Source organism: Myiozetetes cayanensis, unplaced genomic scaffold (assembly GCF_022539395.1).
Source record: "Myiozetetes cayanensis isolate MyiCay16 unplaced genomic scaffold, myiCay2020 scf39, whole genome shotgun sequence".
In the NCBI taxonomy this organism is placed as follows: Eukaryota; Metazoa; Chordata; class Aves; order Passeriformes; family Tyrannidae; genus Myiozetetes; species Myiozetetes cayanensis.
In genome coordinates this window covers 908,248-933,832 of record NW_026087620.1, presented here as the reverse complement: position 1 = coordinate 933,832, position 25,585 = coordinate 908,248, and the positions used below count along the sequence as shown (strand labels likewise).

Sequence of the window (25,585 nt, the reverse complement as noted above, 5' to 3'; positions counted from 1 at the left end):
CCAGGAAGGGAAGTTGGAATTATGTGAACATGTGGATGAATAGCTGAGACAGCAGAGATGAGCTGTAAATAAAAGTGGGAAAAGAATAAGACTGAGCATGTTGCTGAAGTAGAAGGAAAAAAGTACTTTTTTTAATTTTAGCAGATTGTGCAGTTGTGTGTTTGAAGCTGTTACAGGTCGCAGTGGTGGGATTCAGTGTTACAGACACTTGCAGAGAGCTGCAGCTGCCAGGACTGTGCTTCCAACTGCTCACACACAACACTGGAAGAGCTGCATGGATGGGACAAAATATGTGGTGTGGCACCATTTGTGTCAGTGCAGGAACATAAAGCATTCTCTCTGTGCAAGTGATGGTCTGCTTGTGGTTTCATCTGAGGGTATGATATCATCCCCTGGGATTGGAAAAAAACCCAGGTGTTTATTTAGGATATGGTAACAGTCCCATTCTCATGCTCAGTGAATGAACACACAGGGTGGAGTGTGCTGGCTGCTGCTTCAGTTCTTTTGAACTTCCTGATGAGGCATCTTTTCCCTGTTTCCCAACTGCCTGGCCTTGTTTTCACTGTTTGGATGAATTTCTTCAAGCAGCCTTTTGCTGTGCTCTGTTTATCCTTTCTTTCAAGTTGCCAGATCACCCCCTTTGTAGAGACCAGAACCAGTCAGACTCGTCTCAGCAAAGGTGGCCTCAGCTTTGGTCCTTTCATCCTTAGCATATTCAGTCTGGGAGGTGTTTTGGAGCCCACACCTCTTCTCCTGACCCCCAGGACATTGTCTGTCCAGAAATGGGTTGTGGCACTGGTGGGGTATCTGCTGTCTTCAGCACTCCAGCATTTCACCACAATGCCAGACAGGCTCTTGTGAGGAGGCCTCTGCTCAGTTAACCCCATGTGTCATGAACAGGCTTTTGCCCTTACTGTCCATACCATCAACCACCTACAGATACCAGCACCCTAAACAGGCAGTGGCACGTTACCAGCTGGAGTCAGCTCAGTGCTCCCCACTCCTTTCTTTTCTGGTAGAACTAGATATCATCTCCTGCTTTTCCACCTTTCAAAACTAGGACAGCACGACTTAACCAGAAGTGAACGTGTGGAGATGAAAAGCTCGGGATCCATTGTGCCTATGTTCCTGTAACCACACTCCTGTGCCAGTATTGTAACCTTAGGAGAAGCAGCGTCCTGCAGGGAGCCTTTCCCATCTACTGCCCTCATCAAAGGGGCTGGCCAAGGGGGCTGGCTCTTCTCTCACAAATAAAGCATCCACGTTTCATACAGAGACAATGAATTGGCACTGATTATCAAAAATTACCCTTCAAGAGGCCATCACAAAACAAGCACTCAGCAGTTTCATCTTGTCCCCACTTAAAAGTTACAATTCCTGGAATCGGAGTCTGTGAAAAGAAAAACCCTTCTGGCTGAGGTGTTTTGTTCCCTCACAGTTCCCCAGAGGTTTGGACTCAGTTGACTCCCACCAGGGCTCTGGCACAGCCTGACACACCTGCAGTGCTCAGGACTGAGGGTCCCGCAGTGTGAACACGGATACACAGACACAAAAACCCAGCAGGGAGCAAAGTGCCTCACCCTCAGTGCTTCCCTTTCCCTAGTTCCTATACAACCCTGAGAGGCAACCAAAATGACAACTGATTTGGATTACAGGATTAAAGGATTTACGTTTTACAAGTCACAAGTAAACTAAGCAAGATAAATGAGCTCATTAGGCCTGTGTTTACCTTTACTACTTGCCCTCCTGGTAAATGCCATTTTGTTACAGCCCGTGAATTGTGCAATTCCTCACAGACAGACCAAAGCAAAATGAGGGCAGCTGAACGTGGTAATGCTTCAAAAGAGAGCAAAGGCAGCCTTTAAATCACTTGAAATAAATATTTAAAACAAATGATTGAGAAAGAGCAGGTGAGAGAGCGGTGATGCAGCAGGGCTGAGCGGGCCCCTCTCGGTCAGGGGGGAACAGTGAGTGTTTTCCAAGCAGATTTCAGTGTCGGGTGACCAGCTCAGTAATTTCACAGGGCTTTGGCACTTGGGTTCGTAAAAAAAGACAAAACCTGCTGCCAAAGGCATGTCAGGGGGGAGCAGAGGAGAAGTAGAAATGCGAGTGTCCTCGGTGCAGGGCACCGCGGTGTCTTGGCCACTGTGTGTGGGGACCCTGAACGAGTGCGGGGCCGCTCGGTGAGGGCTGTCGGTGCTGACATCCTGCTCCTCCTCCCGAGCCAGACACACGGATCAGGCAGGAATTAGGCTTTGCTGGAGGTTTTGTGGCCATTCCGTCAGCTCGGTGAGTTCACCGCATCCACCCGGTGTTCCCCTCCCTGTGGCAGATCAGCCTGTTCCTACCCCCCCACACCTATGCGTCACCTTCAGCAAGGCCATTCTAAGACATCCTATGCGTGTCAAAAAGTATTCTTTATTATTATCATTATTATTAATACATCATGCGTCTGTAGCTGCTGCTGGGTGACCGGGCAGGGCCGTGACAGGTGGGGCGGGCGGAGACCTGGGCGGCTCCGTCCCTGTTCCTGCGGCAATTCCGCCCAAAGCGGCGGCGGCCCCGCCAGGTCCGGGGCGGGCTGAGGGGGGCGGGCTGAAGGCGGAGGGCTGGAGGCGGAGGGCTGAAGGCAGCCCCGGCGCCGAGCGGTGCCGTCACGGCCGCGCCGTGAGGGAGCGCCGAGCCCGCCATGGCCGCGCTGCTGCTGCGGGCCCTGCGCGCCGCCCGGGCCGGGCCCCCCGCCCGCCACCTGCGCACGGCCGCGCCCTGCGCCGCCTTCGCCAAGGAGCTCTTCCTGGGCACCTTCAGCAAGGTGAGGCCGCCGGGGCCGGGCGGGGGCCGGGCGGACACGGCGGGGCTCGGGGTGGCGGTGCCCCCTCACCAGCAGCGCTGGCACTGCCCCGCTGCCCCCTGGGCACAGCTGGGATCACGTCCAGCCGCTGTCACAGCACCCCCAGGGCCTTTCCCAGCTTCCCAGCCCCTCTGCCCCGGCCTGCAGCACTGCAGGGCTTGTTGGGATGCAGGGGCAGGACCTTGTTGAGCCTCAGTGCACGGATCCAGCCTGTGCTGAGCCCTCGTGCCCTGCAGCGCATCAGCACTGCCACCCACCCTGGTGTCACCTGCAGGCTGAGCGGGGCTGCCTCGATCCCCTGCTCAGGTTAGTGATAAAGACATTAAACAAAAGTGACCCCAGCGGTGACCCCCTGGAGCCCATTCCCAGCTGGATGTAGCTCCACTATCCCCCCACTGGAGCCCATTCCCAGCTGGATGTAGCTCCATTGTCCCCCACTGGAGCCCATTCCCAGCTGGATGTAGCTCCATTATCCCCCCACTGGAGCCCATTCCCAGCTGGATGTAGCTCCATTGCCCACCCTCCCTGGGCCAGCAGCCAGTTGTGAGCCCAGTGAGCAGTGACCCATCCAGGCCATGAGCAGCCAGTGTCTCTGGGAGAACGCTGGGGGTGTCAAAGGCTTTCCTGCATCCAGGTTCCCATCCAAACACCCCCTGAGCTGCTCACTTTGTCACAGAGGGAGATCAGGTTGGTCAAGCAGGACCTGCCCTTCCTGCACTGCTCCCCAGAGCCTGTTTGCTCTCAGGGATTCCCGTGGCCCCCACTGGAGCTGGGTTAACTGCAGTGACCTGTGCACACAAAACGGACTGTGGAGCTCTAAATGTTCCCAGCAACCAGCACATGAAGAGCTGCCTTAAACCACAGCTGCCTGTTCTTGCAAGCTTAGGAAATTCCCTTTGGAAACACAGGTGTGTGTACCCTGGGCACTCCACAAAACTATGGCACTTTATGCTCTGTTTTCTCTTGAAGAATCAAGACTTCATGTGAACTTCTGCCTACATTTTTTATAGGAAAGGTTGAAATTCTTGTTGTGTCTTGAGATGCTACTGGAGAAATTTGAGACAGAACACTGTGTCAACCAGAATTTGTTAATCCAGGGTTTACTGTGTGCATTTATCAGAGATTACAGGGAGAAATAAATTGAAAGAAGCAATAACTCAGAAGCAGTAACTCAAATCCCCTGAAATGAGCTGAACAAGTCTCCCACAAGAGACCTGATCAGGTAAAGTGTTATGACAGGCAGCAGTCAGGCTCCATCATGTTAAACCCCTGCTCATATATCTGGTTTTTTCCCCTCAAATTTCAATATACCAGTTTTCTGAAAAACTCTAGCATTTACTAGCTCCTGAATTTTTGAAGCTGATATTATTCCTCAGACTCTCATGACCAGATTTGCGTGGGCTCTGTTTAAAAGGGGAAAGATGGTAAAAATGAGAAGCGTGCTTTTTGTGTTAGTTGGTTAGATTTTTTCTTTATTTCTTCTTTATTCAAACCTGTCAGGTCATACTGCTTCCAGTTTATGATCAGAATACCAGAGTGATGATAAGGAGGGCTGGAGCTCATTAACCTTTGTCCTTGTGGCATTAAACAAGTGCAATGTGCTGGGTGTTTCCAAGGGACAGTTTTGGGACGGGTTGAGCTTTGAAAACATCATAACACTACATTGACTCTGGTACAAATTAAAATTAGCTGATTCTTTTTAATTCCCAAAGTGGTATTACACTGATAAATTCATGAAGGATTTTTATGTTCTCACAGTTCTTAAAAAGCTCTTTATTTCTCCCTAATGTTCCTGTTGTTCAGGTGGTTTTGGTATGTATCAAAGTTGAGCCCTCTGGACCTTATCAGATAAGGCTGCTCCTGTTTCAGAATGTTTTCCACAATTCTTAATTTTCACAGCTTTTAGTCTACAATTTGAAAAGCATATGTTCTTGAATTTTTATATCAGTTATGTGATTCACTTCTTTAAAAAATCTAAAATAATTGTCCCTTACTTTAGAAAGAAGTTTTCCCTTATCCAGAAATCACCAATGAAGAACTGGCAGAGATCAACCAGTTTGTTGGACCTGTCGAAAAATTCTTCAATGAAGAAGGTATATTATTAGTTTTTTATTCATGCAAGTGATTTCCTGAGTTCAGAATTATTTAACTGTAGCAGTTGAATAATTACTTTTACACTGTAAATACTTAAGTCATTTTAAGCACTTACTGCTAGTCATGTAGTGCTACTGTTTCTATAGCATGTCCAGTGATGCATTTTTTTGTGGAGTATTGGAATGCTGACTAGAAGACATAAATCTCCCAAGCAGAAAAAAAAGCAGGAAGTAAAAGATTTCTGGGATGGAGGTAGGATTTGAAATCGGTTTTAGCTCAGTACAACTGTGCTTTTTACCACTTCACATATTGTGATTTTTTTTTTCCTGAAACTTTTAAATGTCTTACTCTGCTAAGACTGGTTGTGACAAAATTCAGAAGAGATGTTAATAAATGATGACTCGTTGGGAAGCTATGAAAAATCAAAAGTATTTGTGTTTTTTCAGCATTGGAGTAATGATTCTATTTAGGAAAAGTCTTATTAGCTGTGTGTATTCCAGATAGGGCTGCAGAGTGCTCCTTCCATTAGTGCTGCAATAGATAAGCCAGTTCCAGAACAACTGTACAAAATTGGTTTTTCCAGACAGCGATTTTTGAGGCAATTAAACACTATTGTCTCAGAGTTCCCACTGACAAAGATGCCAGGTCTGGGTTTCCAAACACTGCAGGAGTTTGGAGAAGTTTGGATTGTCACAGATCACAATTTGGGAGGTACAGGTCATTTTAACTGTGAAATTGTATTGTTGCTTACTGGCAGTAAATAAAGAATTTATTCAAATTACACTTTTTATTTCTTTGCTCTGTGGGGGAAAATTAATTTATGGAGTAAAAAACCTGCTGTTAAAGGGAGGAATAAAAATGCCAAACTGTAGAGTCTTAACTGCAGGTAGAAATTGCTCACCTTTGAATTCCCAACTATTTCTGTTTAGTTATTCAGGGTAACCATTATGGGAGTGGTTAAAATAGGTCAGTAGGGCAGCCCTAACCAGAAACTTGGTGGGATTGGAAAGGAAACTCATCTCAGCAGAGTCACTGGAAACCTGACAATGTCCTGACACCACAGCTCTCTCCCTGGGACAGCTGAGGACACTGCACAAATAAGGATCTGCTGCAATGGAGCTAAAAAGTTAGCATGGGGAGCAAAAGGGGTTGTTTGAAGAGCTTTCTGAATAACTTCTGTCAGAAAAAGATCAGAGTGTCTGGTTGCCTCCCCCTGCTGTGTTCACACAGAAGTTCCAGCCCCCTTTCCCTGGGGTGAATGTAGGTTTCTTTAGGAAGCTCCATGGCTTTTGCAGAGTTACTTCTTGTGTGTTTTTTGGGAAGGTGGCTGTGTTCCCTCTGCTGCAACTTACAGTCTTCCTGAGCTGCTTAACATCACTCCTGTTTATTTTCACTGCCACGCTACAGAGCAGCTCTTTTAATCCCCCAGGAACTGGAAAGACTTCTAAGAACAAGATTTTGTAATTAATTAACTCATTTTTTCCCCTCATGGCTTAGCCATAGTTCAGGTAGAAAATCCTGGGAATCCTTTGCTTATTCCAGTCTTGGAATCTGCTGCCATGCACACATACAACCTGTACCTATAGAAATGTTTAGAGAAAATGAAGTAAACCTCAGATTTTTCCCACTTCCAAGTCCTTTTCCTGCATATGTTGTGAGGGGGAACAGGACAGTCAGTAAGGTCAGGTTGAAGCTAGAAGGAGGAATTCTGGTGGAGCTGGGGATGGGAAGTCTGTCTCCATCTGTCACGAACACTGTGTCTTCCCTAAAGTTCCTTCAGAAGACTGGAGGAGAATTCCAGCAGGGAGGATGTGGGGAGCTGGCTCAGTTCTTCAGGTCTGGGCTCTCAGGCTGATGACAGGTCTGAGGTCCCTGTGCTGCTGACTCAGGGCCCTGGGCAGTCTCACGGGTTTGTGTCGCTAAGAAACACGGTCTGAAATGGGAAAACCTTCTGTATTTGCAGTGGACTCGAAGAAGATCGATCAAGATGCCAAAATCCCACATGAAACTTTGAAAGGGCTGAAGGACTTGGGTCTCTTTGGCATGCAGATCCCAGAGGAATATGGTGAGTCCATGGCCACAAAGAGAATAACAGGAGTTAGTCTGTGTTTAGTGGTGCATTGCAAAATGTGTCTGTGCTGTTCCACCTGTGGTCTTGGCTGAGCTGGGAGCTGGGATTGCCCCCTGGTTAATCAAGGAATGCCTGGTGGCTGAGTGAGGAGCACTGTGTGCCCTTCCCTTGGGTGCCATAACTAATTTTAGCTGGTGTAAATTCCTCTTGGCATAGCATTTTCCTTTTGGATCTTTTTTTTGGATGCAGTAGAGGAACTTGACGTTCTGGGAGACTTGTTCTTGCTGCTGGTTCCTAAAATTGTGCTGGGTCCAAAGTGCAGTGTCTCTGTCAGAGCTGTCACTGGCAGATAGGAATGTGCTGGAGCACTTGGAAGTGTAAAAGTATAATGTCTGTTTACTAAAAGGGTGGCTTTTGGATAAAATCTTTCCTGTGCAGTACTGAACAGTTCATGTCCTAAGGGACATTGTGGTGCCAACTGACATCAGAGACATTAGTTCCTCACTGGACTCACCCTTACACTTGCAAAGGAGTTTTCAAGAAAATTCTGATCTTATTTTTACACATAAGTTAAAAATTGGCATTGAAACTTTATATTATATTTATAAAGAAATGAGAATATTGCAAGGGGATTGAGGAGAAAGCTCAGAGAAAGTTTCACTGGGGAAAATACCTAATTTTCGAACAGAATGGCATGAAACAAAATATTTTTTTTAGTGTTTACAATAATTCTGTATAAAGCTGGAGACATTCTTCAGCATTTGCTTGGTATTAAAGTAATACTGTTATTTTTTGTAGCATTTTGTTATCTTATTAGGCAGTATAACTAGTGTTGCTGTGCTGCACTGGTTTCAATTTAAGTCTTTACATACAAATTCATTAAAATATATTGGACAAGTGGCATGTACTGTAACATGGTATGGTCTCTGGTTAACTGATTGTTAACGAATGCTTTTGAAATGCATTAAAAATGTTATTAACTGTTTTTCATGTGTGTTCAGAACGAGGCAGGGTGGTGTGAGGGTGAGGTAGAGAAGAAGCTTACCAGCTCCTTCAAGGTTTGCTCTCCAGGATGGTGTCTTGGGAGGAGGAGGATCTGGACAGAGCACCTTAACCCAGGTGGGAAGAGAGAGGTGTTTAGGAGTTAGGAAATATATTGGAAGAAGGCAGGAGGTTCCTGTCCATGGAAAGGAGGTGTTGGAGGCAGAGAACAAAGGACAGAGCTCAAAGCAGTGTTAGGAACCACCATGACATTGGAAGTGTAACTTACTATTGATTAACGAGAAATAAGTTTCCCACTCTATTTTTTTAAAGACTCTCAAAGGCAATGTATTTAACTTTGAAGTCATACTTTAATTTAATAACATGTTCTTGTTGTTTTGATGCTTATGAAATAATATTCTCTCAGCTTCCAGTTTGCAACATTGCAACCCGCTCAGCACACTTGTGGAAAATCAAAGGCCTGTGGTGTTGTAAACTTAAATGCTGGATCAAACCAGAGGGTGGAAAGCAGCTTAAGCAAGCTCCTTTAGTCTGCACCGTAAATAATATACTTGGGATGAGGTTGTTCCCCATTTTTTGTAGGTTAAACATGATTTTATTTTTTATAAAACCTTTCAGTCGAAACGATCAGGGCTTTGTGCACTGTGCGGTGGTTTCCATCAGGGTTTGTAAAAGTGGCCTCTTTGCCAGAAGCACTAAAGTACAGACATTGAATGGGGAAAACGAAGCTCAGGGAGATGATGGAATATTGGCTCTACCAGGGGCATCACTGGAGTTAATACTGTGCATATCATCAGCAGTCTCCAGGCTGAGTCCTGAGCCCAGCACTGCTTGGAAAGGGAAAAAGAAGTCAGAGGGGAAGACAGAAGACAGGGGGAGTGTGAGAGTTAATGCGTGTAAGAGTGCTCTTAGTCCATGTGAGGGCAGGGTGTCCGAGGCAGTGATGTGAGTCAGTGCTACCAGGGGGCTGTCCCTGCCTTTGTTCAGTGTACATACACCAGCAGGGCTCTTGAGACATCTGCAGAAATAGGGAATGTGTTGCCCTGACTCACACCACCATCCCATGTACAAGATTGTTATCCTGGACAAAAGATTAGATTAAATTTTTTAATCACCAGTAATATATAAAATTATCTTCATTGACAGCGAGCAGGACTTCTGGTCCTGACAGCATAAAATCATTGAACATTAGACTCATAAAAGTACAGCTTTGATTTATCCTACTTCCTCCAGGAAGCTCATGCTGGTGTCAGCTTTGTTTCTTGGTATACTCACATTTTTTTATCAAAGGCATTTTTAAAGTGTTAAATGTTACCCTTATCTAGTACCAGTTTGGAAGTCTGCTTGGAAACTGTTTTGTGTCTATCCAGTTAACAGTGTTACATTCCTGATGTTTCTGTACTTGGAAGGGATTTCTGGGGAGGGGGAAGGAGCAAATTCCATCTCCTTCAGATAAACCTTGGTCCTCGTTGCAGGTGGCCTGGGCCTGTCGAACACCATGTACGCCCGGCTGGGAGAGATCACCTCCCTGGACGGATCCATCGCAGTCACTCTGGCAGCACACCAGGCTATTGGGCTGAAGGTAATGCTGCTCCTAAAGGTTCAGGAGTTCTGCACAGCTGGCATGGAAAATGTGCAGTGTGGGTGTTACAAATCAGAATCACCAGTGAAGCATCCATCAAGTGGAGCATTGGTTGTTGGTGTCCCCAGCACCCTCTGCCAGCGGCTCTCACGCAGCAGAAAGACTGAGCAAGAAGTACACAAGAAAATTATTTGTTCAGGAAGCATGAAGCTAATAATTCTTAGAAAAAATACTCTAAATATCCCAAGTTTGTATTTTTTTAATTGAGCAAACTGGGTGAATGTAGCTAGAAATAATATTGACATAAATAAATACATTATGGAGAGCAGTATCAGCCATGCAGAGAGTTCAGAAGAGTGAATTTCGTGTAGCTGGATGGGACTGCAGATTGGGGAGCTTAGAGAAGAAAACTCACCCATGAGCAAGCATGTGAATTTTTGTTTTCTGTATAATACAGCCTTTTCCTGGTGGATGGGTGGTAGTCCAAAGCTTGAAAGAGCAGTAGCTTCATGACAAAATTCCTCATGGAATTGAGCAGACAGTGCTAATTTGAAATACTTTAGTGCCTGATAACTTATGCAGCCCCTTGTTTCTTAAACTGTCTCTTGTTATGCCATAAAATGTGCAGGTCAAGCTTTCTGAGCTCGGTGAAGCTGGTCAGCTTCATGTCTTTGTTTAAAGAGGCTGATGCTGAGCAGTTTTGTGCTGGTTCTTTGTGCAGGGAATCCTCATTGCTGGCACTGAGGAGCAGAAGGCCAAGTACCTGCCCAGGCTGGCGTCGGGGGAGCACATCGCAGCCTTCTGCCTCACCGAGCCCGGCAGGTATGGCCTGGCTTCACCAGGGTGCCTCCAGTTCTTCCTCAAAAGTATAGAAACCTGTATTCCAGGGGATACAAAAACAATGGGAAGAATTTTGGGTGTTACTTAGAAGAGGGATGTTTGTAGCAGCAGCTTCTCAAAGATAAGGTTATTTGTTACAGTCCCTCAGTGACTGTCACCAATGTTACAAAGTCTGTTAATGCAGAAGAGGGACAGTTTTGTGGAAAGCTCACAGGGAGCCTGTAAAGGGAACTGGTGGAAGGGCTGAGACCACCTGAGTGGGAAGTTGAATCTTGCCTGTCCATGCAAACTGCAGCCTGAGTTTGTGTCTGCTCAAGTGGCTTGCAGTCAGTGTGTGATTAATTGCTGATTTTCATGTTGCTCCCAGACCTCAGGGATGGTTTTATTCAAGGGTCCTAATCTGGACTGGGACCCTCTAAACGCTGTCCCACTTGCAGGGGGAAGTTAAACTAGCACAGATATTTTAATCAGGTGATCCACTGAAGGAACTCAAAAGTGAACACAGGAGAAAAACAAGGGCCAACCAATGTTCTGGAATTCTTCTGACTTCTTTCCTACCCCAGTGTTATTTAAAAAGATTGCTGGTCTTAGTAACTTGAGCTTCAGTCTTCTTAGAGATCTCAGTTCTAGTGCACAGACCAATCATCTTTAGAACTGAACTTCAGCAATCTAATCCTATTAAAATACCAGCTGAGCTCTGGCTGTTCTGAGAACTTCACACTTCTCTGCAGCTGAACACCCCAAGTGAGCCCTTGTGGCATTTTGACTTGTGGCGGAGGAAACTTCTTTCAAGGGGAAGATAGAACTGCTTGTGATGGAAGAAGGAGTGTGAACTTAATCAGAGAGTGTAAAGTTCTGATTGCATTGTTGTAATTTACTTGCTGATTTTGCTCCTGTAGAAGGTATCTGGTGTGCCCAAGTGCTCTTTGATAGAGACTGTCACACATTTATTTTTCATTTCTGTTGAGCCTTTTTTCACCTGGGATGTAAAACCAGGGTGTGAATTTTTGAGGAACAACTTAGACTTGTTAAACGTGCTGTGTTTTAGGGTGACAGTTTCACTGTGTGTTCACACAGCTCAACATGCAGCTCAAAAAAAGCTGTTCCTGTGACATTCTGAACACTCTGGTCAGGTTATAAGTGTGATAACACACATGGTAACCAGCAGAAATGTCCCCTCAGGTAACTTTTGGAGCTGTTGAATTGAGTGAGCTTCACTGTTAGTTAAAAGCTAATATTTATATACTGCTGTTTAACAGAACTGTAAACCCTCCTTTTTGAAGGATGTGAAGAGGGCAGTTTTGTTTTTAAAAACACGTTTATTTCTTTAAACATTAATAACTTGTTTGTTTTTCAGTGGGAGTGATGCTGCATCTATCCAGACCAGAGCAACCCTCAGTGAAGATGGGAAATACTTCTTATTAAATGGCTCTAAGGTACCCACTGCCAGGCTGGAAATAGGCCAGGCTTTGTTCCAAGTGCACAGCAAGTGTCCTTTGCAGCTCTGCCATCAGTCTGGCTAAGTAAGAAGCTGGTGTGGCAGCTGCCTTGAGCTGGAAGGTCTCCAAGATGGTGAAGAATGACCGTGTCAAAAAGACATCCCATGTTGGTTTAGGGCCAAAGAGACTAGAAAAGCACTGTTAGGGAATAACTGCACTCAGTTCTTGGTAGGAAAGTAGGAAGCCACTCCTGAGTTCCTTCTCTATCACCAGCTTGTGGGTTCAACTTCAGAGGTGTTAGTTAGTTAGTTAATTATCCCTTCTGTGACAGCATAGGCAAAACCAAACCTAAACTCATGTTTTCCTCTCTCTTCATTTTTCAGGCCAGATTTTTTGGTGTTTGTAAAAGAAAACTTGAAATTTAATTGGAAACGGGGCTGTTTTGAACAGTTCTGCTGAAAGAAACAATGGTAAAATGCAGTATAAGAAAATAAGAAATGTAGAGAGGTACTGGCTTCAGCAGTATGGGATACACTGCAGACTTGATCTGTAGTTGTTGATGTATTTGTGATGTGAAGAGACCCACCCTGTGGGAGAGGCTGTACAGAAATGTGGCCTGGTCAGAGAATTTCTCACCAGGGTTAAATTTTTGGAAACAGGGTTTCTACAATCTGCTTTCCCTTGTCTCCCTCACTGCTGCAAGCAGGGGGACACCCAAGCTGTGTGGAAATGCACCATAGATTTTAACTCAGTTCATACTGATATTACAACCTGGCTTTATAGCTGCTATAAACTTATCACCTGTGATCAGCTCTCCTTGGAAACAGGTTCACAAGAGGCAAAACTCATTGGAATTTAAGGGAAGAAGCAGCAATTTTTCACCACTGTTCTCTGCCCGGTCTGTTCTGAAACCCTTTGGAACGGTACTCACAAAACCAGAACAGATGTATTTCTCACACTTCTTTCCTCTCTTAAAACAGGTCTGGATATCCAACGGTGGCCTTGCAAGTATTTTCACAGTGTTTGCCAGGACAGAGGTGGTGGATAAAGATGGGCAGAAGAAAGACAAAATCACTGCTTTCATCGTGGAGCGGGATTTTGGGGGAGTCACCCACGGGAAGCCTGAGGATAAGCTGGGCATTCGAGGCTCCAATAGTAAGAATCACTTACAGTTGCTGACAGAAATGGGTTTAATATTGTAGTGCTTTATTTTGTTTAGTTCACCTGAATTCAGAAGCAGATCAGTATCTGTTCCACATAACAGTATTAGTTTCATGTTTCTCTACCTGGCTTTTCCTATGAGCCCTTCTTACTGCAGGATCTGAAACAAGAAATCCATATTGTGCAGGTTTCCTCACTGGGCAGTGAAAGAAATTGCTCAGGAGATTCAGTAGCCAATAGCTTTAATCTAGAAGTAAGACTTCATCAGCTCTTCTTAAGCTTTATTAATGATTACAGCTTTTCACCATCTGTCTCCTGGACTTGACTCCTGAATCAGTTCCTTAGAACTGAGACAAAGACACAACTGTAGTTCAGTGTTTACACAATATACATTAATTACATTTTTAGTGTTTTACATCAGTCATTGATGTCCACAGCTTTTTCCCAAATTCTCACTTCTCTGGCAAAGCATGTGTAATTCTGTCATAAACAATGCATTAGGAACCCTTCATTTCTTGTGACAAATAGTGACTTATGTTCCTGAATGTCTTTTAAATATTTCTGTGTCGTCCTTGAACAGCTGCTAATTCTGTGTTTCAGCCTGTGAAGTGCATTTTGAAAACACCAAAGTGCCTGTAGAGAATGTAATTGGAGAAGTTGGAGGAGGATTTAAGGTAAGCAGTGGACAGTACCCACTGAGGATTTTCAAAAGCCTAGAGGAGAGTCACCCCTATTTCTCTTGCTAAGAAACAATAACACTATATTCCAAAATCTGCTTTTGTCCATTATCTGTATTTCATTTCTACACTTTCATTCTTGTTCCCTTCTGTGGTATGTTGCTGGAAGGAATCTGAAGCAGAGATCATCCATTGCAGGTCAACTGCAGGGGAATTTATAAATATAAATATAAGTATAAATAATATAATCAAACAACATTGTGGTTTTCTTCTTTTTTTGATAAACCAGAGCAGTGCTGTCTAGTTGGAATGTTGTTTATCTAGCTGCAGATAAAGACATTTTTATCTACATTTTACCTTCACATACTTTGAATAGAGATTATTTCCAGGTCACTGGATCATCAGTCTCTGAAAACTGTTTCAAATATAAAATTTGATGTAGTGAGTGACAGTAAAAGCCCAGTTTTGAAGTGTTTTCTCTGGAATGCTGTGCTGGCTCTTGTGAGGGCAGGTGTCCCAGGACAGCAAGTGTGTTCCAGTGAGGAGTGAGATGCAGGGAAGCACTAAAACATGAAGCAAGACAGCAGGAACCATTGTGATCTACGGAGAATGTTGCCTAAACCCCATTCATTTTCTTCCCAGGTTGCCATGAATATCCTAAACAGTGGAAGATTCAGCATGGGCAGTGCATCTGCTGGAATGATTAAAAAGTTGATAGGTGGGTGAGCTGGGTGCTCTGGAGGGCTGAGTGTCAGGCAGGAACTCATCTGCCTGAGGGAGAGAGTGCAGGGTGGGAGTCTGGATCACAGCACTGCTGCATTGTCAGTCATGACATGCTTTGGCATCTTTAAAGCACTAAAATATTTGTCTTGAATGGTTATTAAAAGCCTGTTTACAGAGGCTTTACACTGAAGATTTTCTCAGTTTACACAGTGGAAGGTTGTTGCCTCTGTTGAATTTTTCTGAGGTAAAATGTTCTTCCTAAGAGAAAGGCCTCTATCCTACTGCTTTCAGAAGGTGTAATCTCACATAGGACCTGCACTTGAATAACTGGCTCAAAGCTAGGCACAGTAATAAGGAATAAAACTGCCAATTATTAGCCAAAATAGTAACAGATCAGCCCCCAAATTGATGACTTCTCTAGGAGCACAGGCTCACACCTCAGGCTCAGGTTCAGAAGCCTTTGACAGGCTGGTCCCAGACTGGATCAACACCATCACTGAGGGTGTTTCTCCCAAAGTGGGGTTTACTGGCTGTAGACTGAGGTGTCACCATGGGCAAAGGCACCATGGTCTGCCACAGTTCTAGTTCTGCTCTTCTGAGATGGATTTGTTTGTTTCTTGTTTGTTTTTTTTTTAAGAAATGACATCAGAATATGCTTGTACCAGGAAACAGTTCAATAAGAGACTCAGCCAATTTGGATTAATTCAGGTAATAAAAAATGAAACCCCTAAACCTCTGTGCTTGTGTTGAGTGAGTGCAAGAACACAGATTACGTTGGGGGTGTCTTGGCAGGCTGGCTTAAAGAATTTGCTAGAAGTCTTACATTTGTGGAAATGTAGCACAGATGATCTTTTAAATGTCTAGAATGATAAATGAATAAAGATACTTAATTTTTACTGTTCATTCTTGTTTTGCAGTAGAACTTTTTGTTGAGTAGTGTTTGATAACAAATGTGTGGAAACTGCAGTTGTGTTTTTAAGTTGGAGGCTTGACTGTGGGATTTTGCACCTGAATGTCTGTGTGATTCCTCACATTGCTGTTTGACAGGAGAAGTTTTGTTTTATGGCTGTGAAAGCATATGTAATGGAGAGTATGGCTTACCTCACTGCAGGGATGATGGACAGGCCAGGCTTCCCAGACTGCTCCGTGGAGGCAGCCATGGTCAAGGTGAGGGTGCAGGAAATTCAGTGAAGGACTCCTGTGTTTCACTATATTCCAAAGTGCTCAAAGGCTCAGGGGCTGCCTTTAGACAAATGATAGAAAAACCTCAGCCAGATGAACAAATAAACATTGCTGTTCTCTCTGTAGCCCACATACCATTAATCACCTCAGACTCAGGCTTTTGTCACCCTGCAAAATACCAACTGCAGACACAGGTTGGGAGTGCCATGGCCCTCCTGAGCCTCTGCTGAGGCCTCACAAGAGCACAGAGACACTTGGTCACAGTTCCACTGCCAGGCTGGCCAAGGTGCTCCTGTGCCAGCTGTACCTGAGAACTGGCTGCAGCATCAATCCTGAGGGAGAGCCAGGCCCTGTGTGCTGCTGTGTCCCTGCCCAGGGCTCCCTCCCTCATTTCCAGCCCCACTGATGGTCTCTTGCAGGGTGGTCAGTGCAGACATCCTGTGTTCTGGTGACCCTGGATAGCATGAAAGGCTCCAGCCAACCACCTGGAGCTCTTCTGCTGGTGTGTGGCTGCCCCTCTGCCCAGAATATGTCCCTTTAGAGACTTCCCTGTGGATTGCAAGGGCACTGAGTTTAACCAGAGTTTACACCCCAGGGGGCTGCTGTTTCAGGCGAGTTAAGAGGACTGATGTAACAGCAGTAGAAAATATTACAGCAGTGTCGTGTAAATACCCCCAGAGAAGCGTATCCTGTATTGCTGCTGATTCTCTTCTGTATTTCCTGGTGGCTCAAGTCCTGTTCCCTGGCAGGTGTTCAGCTCTGAAGGTGCCTGGGCATGTGTGAGTGAAGCTCTGCAGATCCTTGGAGGCCTTGGCTATATGAAAGATTATCCCTATGAGCGTTACCTCAGGGACACCAGGATACTGCTCATCTTTGAGGTGAGTACCCAGTGCCAGTGCTGCTGGGAACTGCACTTCACACTCCCCTCTGTAACCCTGAGCAGACACCCAGCTCTTGGCTGACCAGCCATCATTCCTTTAGCTGCAAGATCTGTAGCAGAGGGAGACTGCAGAACTAACCTTGCTTGCCTTGGGGATAGTTTCTTGTCATACAATAAGCTGTGATGGGTTTTATAAACTAACCCCAAAGTATGAGTTAGGGTATTTATGGTTTCCTAAGTATTTGGAGACTGGCTGGATGATTTCATAAAATACACAGCTGCTGTACATACACTGTGCTGAGAAAAAAACATCCCAATTCACAGCTTGGGTGGTTGTTTCTTTGAACAGACTAAAGGATCCTAAATTAGCATAAAAGCCTAAAACTCTTCTGGTTGCCCAGAATAACTCTTGAGTCTCTGGTCAGTAAATAGCTGTAACTGCACAGGGACTTACAGTGAAATCAGAGCACTACAACTGCCCAAGCAGGAGCCTCAGGAGGATGCTTTGTATCAAGCATATTTTGGAAGCTTTTTGCTGCTTCATCTGTTCTAGTGTAAGCAACAGGATTTGGTAAGAGGTGTCTCTTATAGGATTTTTGGGGGTTTTGTGGCTGAGCTGCTCTGTTGGTGCCTAGGCTGGAGTAACCTTTCATCTTGTGTGCTTCTCACAAGTGAAGTAGGGAAACTCATAAAAGATTAATTTAGAAGCTTAATTAACTTAATGATGGGCACTTATTCAAAAAAAAAGGTGGCTGTGAAGTTTATTCTGTTTCCAGGCTGGATTGCCCCTGACCAGCAGCTGCACATGTGAGTCAGACTGCCAGGCTGATTGCTCTTGGTGGGCCGTGTGGGAATGATCATTTACCCCCTGGTGCAGGACAGCAAAGATCCCAACTGCCAAGGCATGCACATTCTCCCTCTGAGCTCAGTGCAGTCACCTCAGTGCCCCGAGGGGCAGGAGCTCCTGCAGGTGAATACCTGTGTTTGGGGATGGAAGGACAAACCCAACCAGCCTGTCGGGTCCCTGCAGGGCTGGGTGTCCAGGAGTCTGGCAGACATTCCAGACAGGAACATAAGGAGCATGTCCTGGCCTGGCTGAAGCAGAGAAGACCTTTTGGATTGTTATAGGAAGCTTTGTTTAAAAAGCAAACCATTCCACCATTGGAATTCCTTCAATCCAGCTCATTTGGAGCTCTTCTACAACTATTTAGATGTTCCTTCACTGGAACAATGCACAACTTTTTTCACTCAAAATGCATTTAGTCTGGTTTCTTTTTCATTGAGATGCATTTGTATGTTTAATAATGAAATCGGAATTAAAACTGAGGTAAAGCAAAAGACAGCCAACATTTAGGGGTGGAGGAAGAGTCACCTTGTAAAACTGGAACAACGGAAAGGTGCTTGGAAAGCACTCGATATTATCAGCTTTATAGTTGCCTAAAGAACCTGTCTGCAAAATCATACAGAGACTTTAATAAGTCTAATTAATAGACTGTTTAGCCTTTGGTGCTTGTTGTTCTGCCTCCCAACTCTTGTTTCTGCTCCAGGCAAGCTCACCTGGGGGCAGCTTCTGGCACAGGTGTGTTTTCCTTACAGGTGCTGATCATCTTCCATCTTAGGAGCCCAAATGCATTTTAGAACATTCCGTGGCAAACTACAAGTTATACGGACACTGACAGCAGTTTTAGGAAAAGAAAAAGTATAGAAAATACTATCACAGCATAAAAAACATGGGGTTTTTTAAATCCTAAAAATACTTTGTGCTTGGTGCTGACCTCCCTTTCTGTCCCGTTTCTTGCAGGGAACAAATGAGATCCTGCGACTGTACATTGCACTGACGGGAATGCAGCATGCAGGCAGAATCTTAACTGACAAAATTAAGTATGTTATTTATTGTTCATAGTTTTTATTAAATTAATCAGAATCTGATAACTTGATAGATAAGAGGGGGAAACTGTAGGAAAAACTGCAGTATTTTCAGTGTATTGCCTGTAAAAGGTGTTTAACAGGGGTCTCTTTTTGTCTTTGTAATTGGATGGTTCATTGATTTAGGAATCTTGGCCTTTAATGCGTCTTATCTTAGAATTACAGCTGGTGTAAAAGTCTTTCTTTAAGACCAGTAATGCAAATGTTAAATCTGAACACAGTTGTGTTGGTACAACAGTTGTATTGTGCATAGTGAGTACCTGGTCCCTGGAATTCCTTGTGGGGGTGTTGGAGAGGAGCTGGTGGCTTTTAAGGCTCCATAATTGTTCTCCAGACTTCAGAGTGAACTGGATCATTTGGTAATTCCCAGACAAACTGCAGGTGTTCTGCTAAAGCATTTAGAGTTTCAACTGGTTATGTCTGAACCTGCTGGAATTTGCTTCTGAGCTGTTGTTTCCCCAACATTCCAGAGAAATCAAGAAAGGCAACGTGGGCGTGGCCCTGGGGGAGTTTGTGAACAGAATGCGAGACATGATGGGCCGGAAGGTGGATCTGGGGCTCCTTGGGGATGCTGGGGTGGTGCATCCCAGCCTGCAGGTGAGGCAGGGCCAGGGCTCCTCCTGCTCAGCTTTGCTTGCCTTTGCTGCTTCTCTCAACCTCCTCTCCTGGTTTGGCAAAACAAACTGTGTGCTCAGGAGCAGTGGGATTTACAGTGTAACCCACTGCAGGGTAAGAGGTCTTTTTATTATAGGATACAGGGAGAATGAAGGCTGCTCTCAGTCTGGATTTGGACCAAAGCCAGGCTGATATCCATGTTAGTAATTTGTATAAACTAAAGTCTGTTTGTATGCCCTTCATAGTAAGGTCTGACACAAAACAAGGGTTTCTCCCTGTTTAACACAGTTTCAGGTAAGAATTCCTGTGAACTTTATACACACACACTTGCTTATCACTTAGTAAAGCATTTTTATGACCCCAAATGATTGTTCTGTTAATAGCAAAAAGATAAGGTGTGTTTTTCCTGGGATGTTCTGGTAGTTGTTTTGTAAGTATAAGCCTAAACTGAAAAGTTACCAAAAGTAAAATCTAGCAAATTTTAATGCATGTTTTGTAGAGGAGGAATAGTGCCTGGCTTTCAGAAGCAAATTGACTGACTGCTGAAAAAAGACCAAGAGCAAATCTATTGTCCTGTTTAAAGGGGAGCAGGGTGTACTGCTTTTTTTCCTTACAAAACCACTCAAATGGTTGTATTTTCTGTTTTAATTTATAGGAGAGTGGCAAGAAACTTGAAGAAAACGTTTATTATTTTGGAACTACAGTCAAGGGCCTGCTAAGTAGGTTTGGCAAGGTAACTATTATTTTGTCTGTTACTGAAGTTTCTCCTTAAGGCCTCACTGGAATCTGGAGTGTGTGGCCAGAGCCAGGACTTCCTTCACATCACACATTTCCACTGAATGTGAGAAAACACACTGAAATTCTGTACTCAATGTAGTGGGCAATTTATGTTTCCAAAACCAAAGCACAGGCAATCTCAGTGAATTACTTGTTTTCTTCTGCTTCTGTAAGCCAAATCCTGCTGCAGCAGCTGTCTGAAGTCCTCTGCTGTGAGCAGCCACTGGAACCCCATTGCCATTCCCAGATGAGGAGCTGCCCCAGCAGGTTGTGACTGTGCTGCTTGTGCCATGCACTGTGGTGGAGTTCCATGGGAGAGGCTGGCTGTGGAACCCCCTGGATTTTCCATGTTGTGGCAGTTAATCTGGTGTGTTCTGGGAATTCTGACCAGGCTCCACCACATTGCACTTCACTCAGTACATATTTTTAACATACCTTTGATACCTAAGTTTCAGTGATTTTTGGCATTTAGCAGGGTGCTCTAGGACACAGCAGCTCTGCTGTTGGCTGCAGCCAGGAAGGTTAATAGCTAATCCAAAACTTTCTGACTTAGGGTAGAACCTGCTTATGCTAAATAAATATGGACCTAAACACAGAGTATAAACAGTCTAACCTTGGTTAAAGTTTTAAATGGAACTAATAACAATTTTTACTCTTCTAGACAATAGTGGAGGAGCAGCTGGTGCTGAAGAGGGTGGCAGACATCGTGATTAACCTGTATGCCATGACAGCTGCCATCTCCAGGGCCAGCCGCTCCATCAGCATCGGGCTCCGCAACCACGACCACGAGGTGAGTCCCCCTGGCAGCCATTCCCATTCCCGTTCCCTGGCTGTGCTCCTTGGAGCTCCACACACCGGGGTGGGAAAGGATTCATTCCCAACTCTGCCATAAAGCCAGCGGTATCCCAGGGTATTGCTAAACCTGTTGGTTCCAGGGTGCAGTGACCAATTGCCTGTCAGGGCTCTGAACATTGAGTTCCACACTATCATGGAATCACAGTCACAGAGTCAGAGTCATTGAGTCATAGTGATAGAATCACAGGACCACAGAATCACAGAGTCAGAGAATCACAGAATCACAGTCAGAGAATCACAGAATCCCAGAATCAGAGTCACAGAGTCAGAGAATCAGAATCAGAGTCATAAAGTCAGAGAATCACAGTGTCACAGAATCATAGAATCACAGAATCAGTCATAGAATCATGGAATCAGCCAGGTTGGAAAGGACCTCTGAGATCATTAAGTCCAGCCCCTGATCCACTCCCACCACAGTTACCAGACTATGGCCCTAAGTGCCACATCCAGTATCAATGTGTTTAAAACACTTCTTTAACACACATAGAGACATTTATGAACTAATTTCAGATTTGCACGTTCTCTTAAATGTGCTCATGCCCTGCAGTTCTTCCCAAACTCCTTCCATATAATCTTGAATACGAACATAATCACAACACTGTTGGGTCAGTACATTTAATGACAGTAAAGTGATGATACAGGAGCTCATTTCAAGTTTCGTGGTAACAGTTCTGCTACAGGACAAGTAAATTTGCCACAATTAAGTGTTAGACAAACCCAAAGTTATTAACCTTTGGTTGTGGCCTTGAGACTTTGCTCTGTGTGTGTATGAACCCTATTGTGTTTGGATTCCCAATCACTTTTTAGCCAATTTTGGGTTGCCCCTGACCCTCAGCAGCTTAAGGGTCTAAGGGACTGTACATGACTGTACATGTGCAGGGCTCCATTATCAAGGAAGAAAAGACTTTCAGAAGTTTAAAGTTCTGTGTTATTACTACATTGGTTGGTTTGTGAAATTCATTCACTGGTTTTCAACGCAGTTTTCCTCTTTTCCCAGGTGCTTCTCACAAATATCTTCTGCACAGAAGCATATTTCAAGAATAATTATGCCATGGCTCAATTAGAAAAATGTAAGTTCTATCAAATAATTTTTACATTCTTATGTCTTTCACAGACTTTGATCAAGAGAATGTGGGTTTGATGTGACCAACAGAATAGCTTTGCTCTGCTTTTCATTGAGACAAGGAACAGAGCTGGCACCTGTTGAGAAGAGTCTCTTCATTCCACAGCTAAAGCAATGGCTGGGATTCTTTTATTGAGGAATATAAAGTCTATCAGTAGCGAATACTCCTGTAAAGGAGCTGATAGAAATGAGGGATTTGACCTGTTTGGGAATTCCTGACCTGTCAGGCACTGAATCTCTGAAACTCAGTGTCGTGGTTTTGCCCTGGCTCAATTTACTTTTACACCCTCCATACAATTACTGTCAGTTGAGAGAAGGTTTATGCAGACAAAAAGAGACTGAATTGAAAAAAAGTATGAGTATTTATTATTAACAAACTAAAACTAAAGAATTATATTTACAACAATTCTACTTAAGTAAAAGGTATTATGTATTTACAGAAGATACTTCTCCCCCCACCTCCCTTTATATCAGTCCAAGGAGGAGAAGCAGTCCTTTTCCATTCTCAGAATTCCAGCTCTCTCTCTCTCTCTCTCCAGTAACTCTGCAGCACTTTCGTCGCAGCTGGAACTTCTTTATCTCTCTCTCATTCTGTGTTGGCCTCCAGGGCTGGGTCTACCCCCCCCTCCTGGGTTAAAACCGAAGGCTGGGGGTTACCCAGGTCCTGAAGGGTCTCCTTCCATAGGCTTGCAAGGGGACACTTGCTTACTATGGATCTTCTTCCACAGGGTTACAGGGGATACTGGTTTAAGAGTTCATCCCTGTTTCCCTATGGAGGTCCCTCCCCATGGGAGAACAGTCCTTGATTGACTTCTCGGCATGGGTCTAGTTTGGATCCCTTACTCGGATCCCAATATCCCACCTGAGCCGTCTTCTGTTCCAGCGTAGGTTCTCTCATTCCCCTCAGGGTCATAAATCTTCAACATCCCTACCCAAGCCGTTTTGTGTTCCAGCGTAGGTCGTCATCCCCCTCAGGGTCATAAATCTTCAACAGCAGCAGCATGGATCTCTCACTGAGATCCCAAGCTTATCCGAGCCATCTCGCTCCAGCATAAGCATCGTCCCCTTTGAGGGTCACAAAGTCTTCAACAGGACTCTGCCTCATCCGAGCCGCTCCTGCTCCAGCATAAGGCTTTCTCTCTGTTAAAGTCACAAATCTCTGGTGCATCCACAAGCTCCTCTGTGAGCCGCATGGGGGTCTCTTCACCCCAACAAACTTTCACAAGTGGCAGGGATTTTATTTTTCAGTCTTTACCCTGCTGAAGGGAGGGAGAGCGAAAGGGAGAAAAAGCAGCTCTCCCCCTTCGAACTTTTCTTCTCTCTCCTGCAACTGCCAGTTTTGACCTTGGAAGTCCTGTTATCTCATGGCTGGAATTCTTCTGCAGCGGTTTCTCGTCTAAGCAGTTCGTCTTTTAAACCTTTTTTTTTCTTCACTCTCTCACAAGACAGAAGGGAGGCTTCAGTGCCGCACCTGCCCCCCCGTCCCGGCCCAGGGCCGGGGGAGGAGGAGGCCTTGGCCCACTTCAGGGCCCACCGCCACCTTTCCTACATGGCTGCTGCTCCTAATTTCAACTGCGACAACCAACCTTTCTCTTCCGTTTTCTTAAAGATGTAATTAGCAAAGGCGTCACTGAACTTTTTGATTGGTTTTTTTGTCCGGAAATCACCTGGACAAAACCATCCTCAGCCCCAGGGATGGGCTGGTGGGCAAAACCACGACACTCAGTCTGCAATAATCAGTCTTTTTCAGAGGAGAGTGTTAAGTTCCTTCCTGGCATTCAGGTGCAGATGTTTTGCTTCTGTATTCCAGCACTTCTTGAAAGAAATGTAGAACAGCTATTTGTGGTACTTCAGTTGACTTGCCCTCTGTTTCTCTGTAGATGCAGATGAAAACCTGGATGATTCCATTAAAAAAGCTGCAAAGCAGATCCTGGAGAAGAGATCCTACATCTGCTCCCACCCCCTGGACAGGACCTTCTGAGCACCTCCCTGCCAGCAAATACTGAGGAATGTAAATCAGGGAGGAATTTTCTGCAGCTCAAGTATTTCATACCTTAAAAATAACTGTTACTTCATGAGTTTACCAAATGTCACTGTATAAAATAACGCTTATAAACACAGATTCATATCAAGAGGATAAATAAAGGTTACTTTATTAGATGTGTGTGTGTCTTTCTCTTGTCTCTGAGAGTGGTTTCACTGTGTTTTACCTTGAATTTCATCAGAACTCCCCCATGTTCTGTTCTTGGCCTTGGTCATACACCTCACACTGACTCCTTTGCTGTGCTTTGGCTTTTGAAAACAATAAATAAGGGGTTTATGTAAATACAAGCTGTCATTGTTGTTAGAGAAGCCTCATGAGACAGTAGATCTTAATGAGAAATATAAAAATTTTAATTTTAATATTAAGACAGAATTTTCCCCCAACCTGCCCCCTCTGGCTAACCCCAGACAGAACTCAGCCACCTCTGAAGTGTGGCTGCACAGTCAGTTTTACCCAGTGACACATTTCAGCAGCATTTGCTAATACTTGCTGGTCCCCTTTCCCTCAAAGGCAGTTCTTTGGGGTGGCAGGTGCACCTTGCCTGCTGTTCCCTGGGGTTGTGCTCCCTGAGTTGCTGTGTCCAGAGTGCTGTCCCTGCCCGGTGTCACCCCGGGGGCTGTCCCTGCTGGGTGAGGCTGGGGCTGTGTCCTGCTCTTGCAGAGTGTCCTGTTTTAAACAAATGCATGTTTCTTGCAGAGTACCTGCAGTGACAAAGGCCTTTTGGACTAAGCTGTTTCTCTGTACCTACAAATCCCTAATAAACAGAGTTGCAGTTTTTCAAGTAAAGATGTTTATTAAATACCACAGTCTGTAAAATCACTGGCTGCACCGGTCAGTGAGGCCACTCCTTTCATCACTCCCTGTGACTGTGTCCCTTCATTCCTGGAGATCAGACCACGTGGTAGCAGTGTGGTTGGAATAAGGAATTTGGATCACAAGGTGCTGTTGCACTGAACAGCAGATGTGTGCTCTGGCAAACTTAATACCACCCTCAGTAGTTCTGAATCAGCTGACAAAGGAGTGTGTTCACTAAACCCTGGCTTCCTTACAGCTGCAGCAACATGCTGGGGAAAAGGGGAGTATGAGCTCTGGAAAAAGGGGCAGGCAACTTGGGAGTATATAAGGATGTCATTAGGTCATGTAGAAAGAAAATTAGGTGAAAGCTCAGAGCTTAATCTGGCCATTGTAAAAGACAATAAAAAATAGCATTATAAATACATTAATAACAAAAGGAGAACCAAGGAAAGCCGTCGCTGATTATTGGACGTGACAGGGAGGGGCATACAGTCACCAAAGAGGAGGAAAAGGCTGAGGTCCTTCGTGCCTTTGTCTCAGTCTTTAACAGTGAGACCCACATCAGGTTTCTTGTAACCATTTCTTGTTGATGGAAGGGTGGACTGAGTAGGAAGGAGGAAATATTTTGTCATGAAACAAATCATGATCAGTATCTGAGATCATGAAGCTCATGAGAGATTCCCATGGGCCACTTCTCAAGCTTGTCCAGGTTCCTGTGGATGGCCCTGTCCTTCAGGAGTGTCACCTGCACCCTCAGCTCAGTGTCATACACAAATGTGCTGAGGGTGGCCTCGATCCCTTCATGTGTGTCATTAATGAAGATATGAAGTGACACTGCTCCCTCCGCAGGAAGGCAGATCCCCACCCTGAGCTCCATCCCCACACAACCACCCCCCAGCCATGAGGTCACAGCAGGGCCCTGCAGTTCCACACCAGGCAGGACAAAAT

The 25,585-nt window shown here is 44.9% G+C and overlaps 1 protein-coding gene across 1 annotated transcript; it reads left to right on the top strand.

Annotated features, from left to right (window-relative positions):
- Positions 1 to 2,655: 2,655 nt before the first annotated feature.
- On the top strand, positions 2,656 to 23,958 carry ACAD9 (acyl-CoA dehydrogenase family member 9). Its single transcript, XM_050328297.1, has 18 exons — positions 2,656 to 2,812; positions 4,851 to 4,944; positions 6,909 to 7,010; positions 9,494 to 9,600; positions 10,322 to 10,422; positions 11,798 to 11,876; positions 12,860 to 13,034; positions 13,641 to 13,714; positions 14,360 to 14,435; positions 15,078 to 15,148; positions 15,488 to 15,607; positions 16,372 to 16,500; positions 18,304 to 18,383; positions 18,899 to 19,025; positions 19,699 to 19,776; positions 20,482 to 20,610; positions 21,673 to 21,745; positions 23,679 to 23,958. The coding sequence occupies exons 1-18, from the start codon at positions 2,690 to 2,692 to the stop codon at positions 23,777 to 23,779; spliced, it is 1,839 nt and encodes a 612-aa protein (XP_050184254.1). The 5' UTR covers positions 2,656 to 2,689; the 3' UTR covers positions 23,780 to 23,958.
- Positions 23,959 to 25,585: the final 1,627 nt, after the last annotated feature.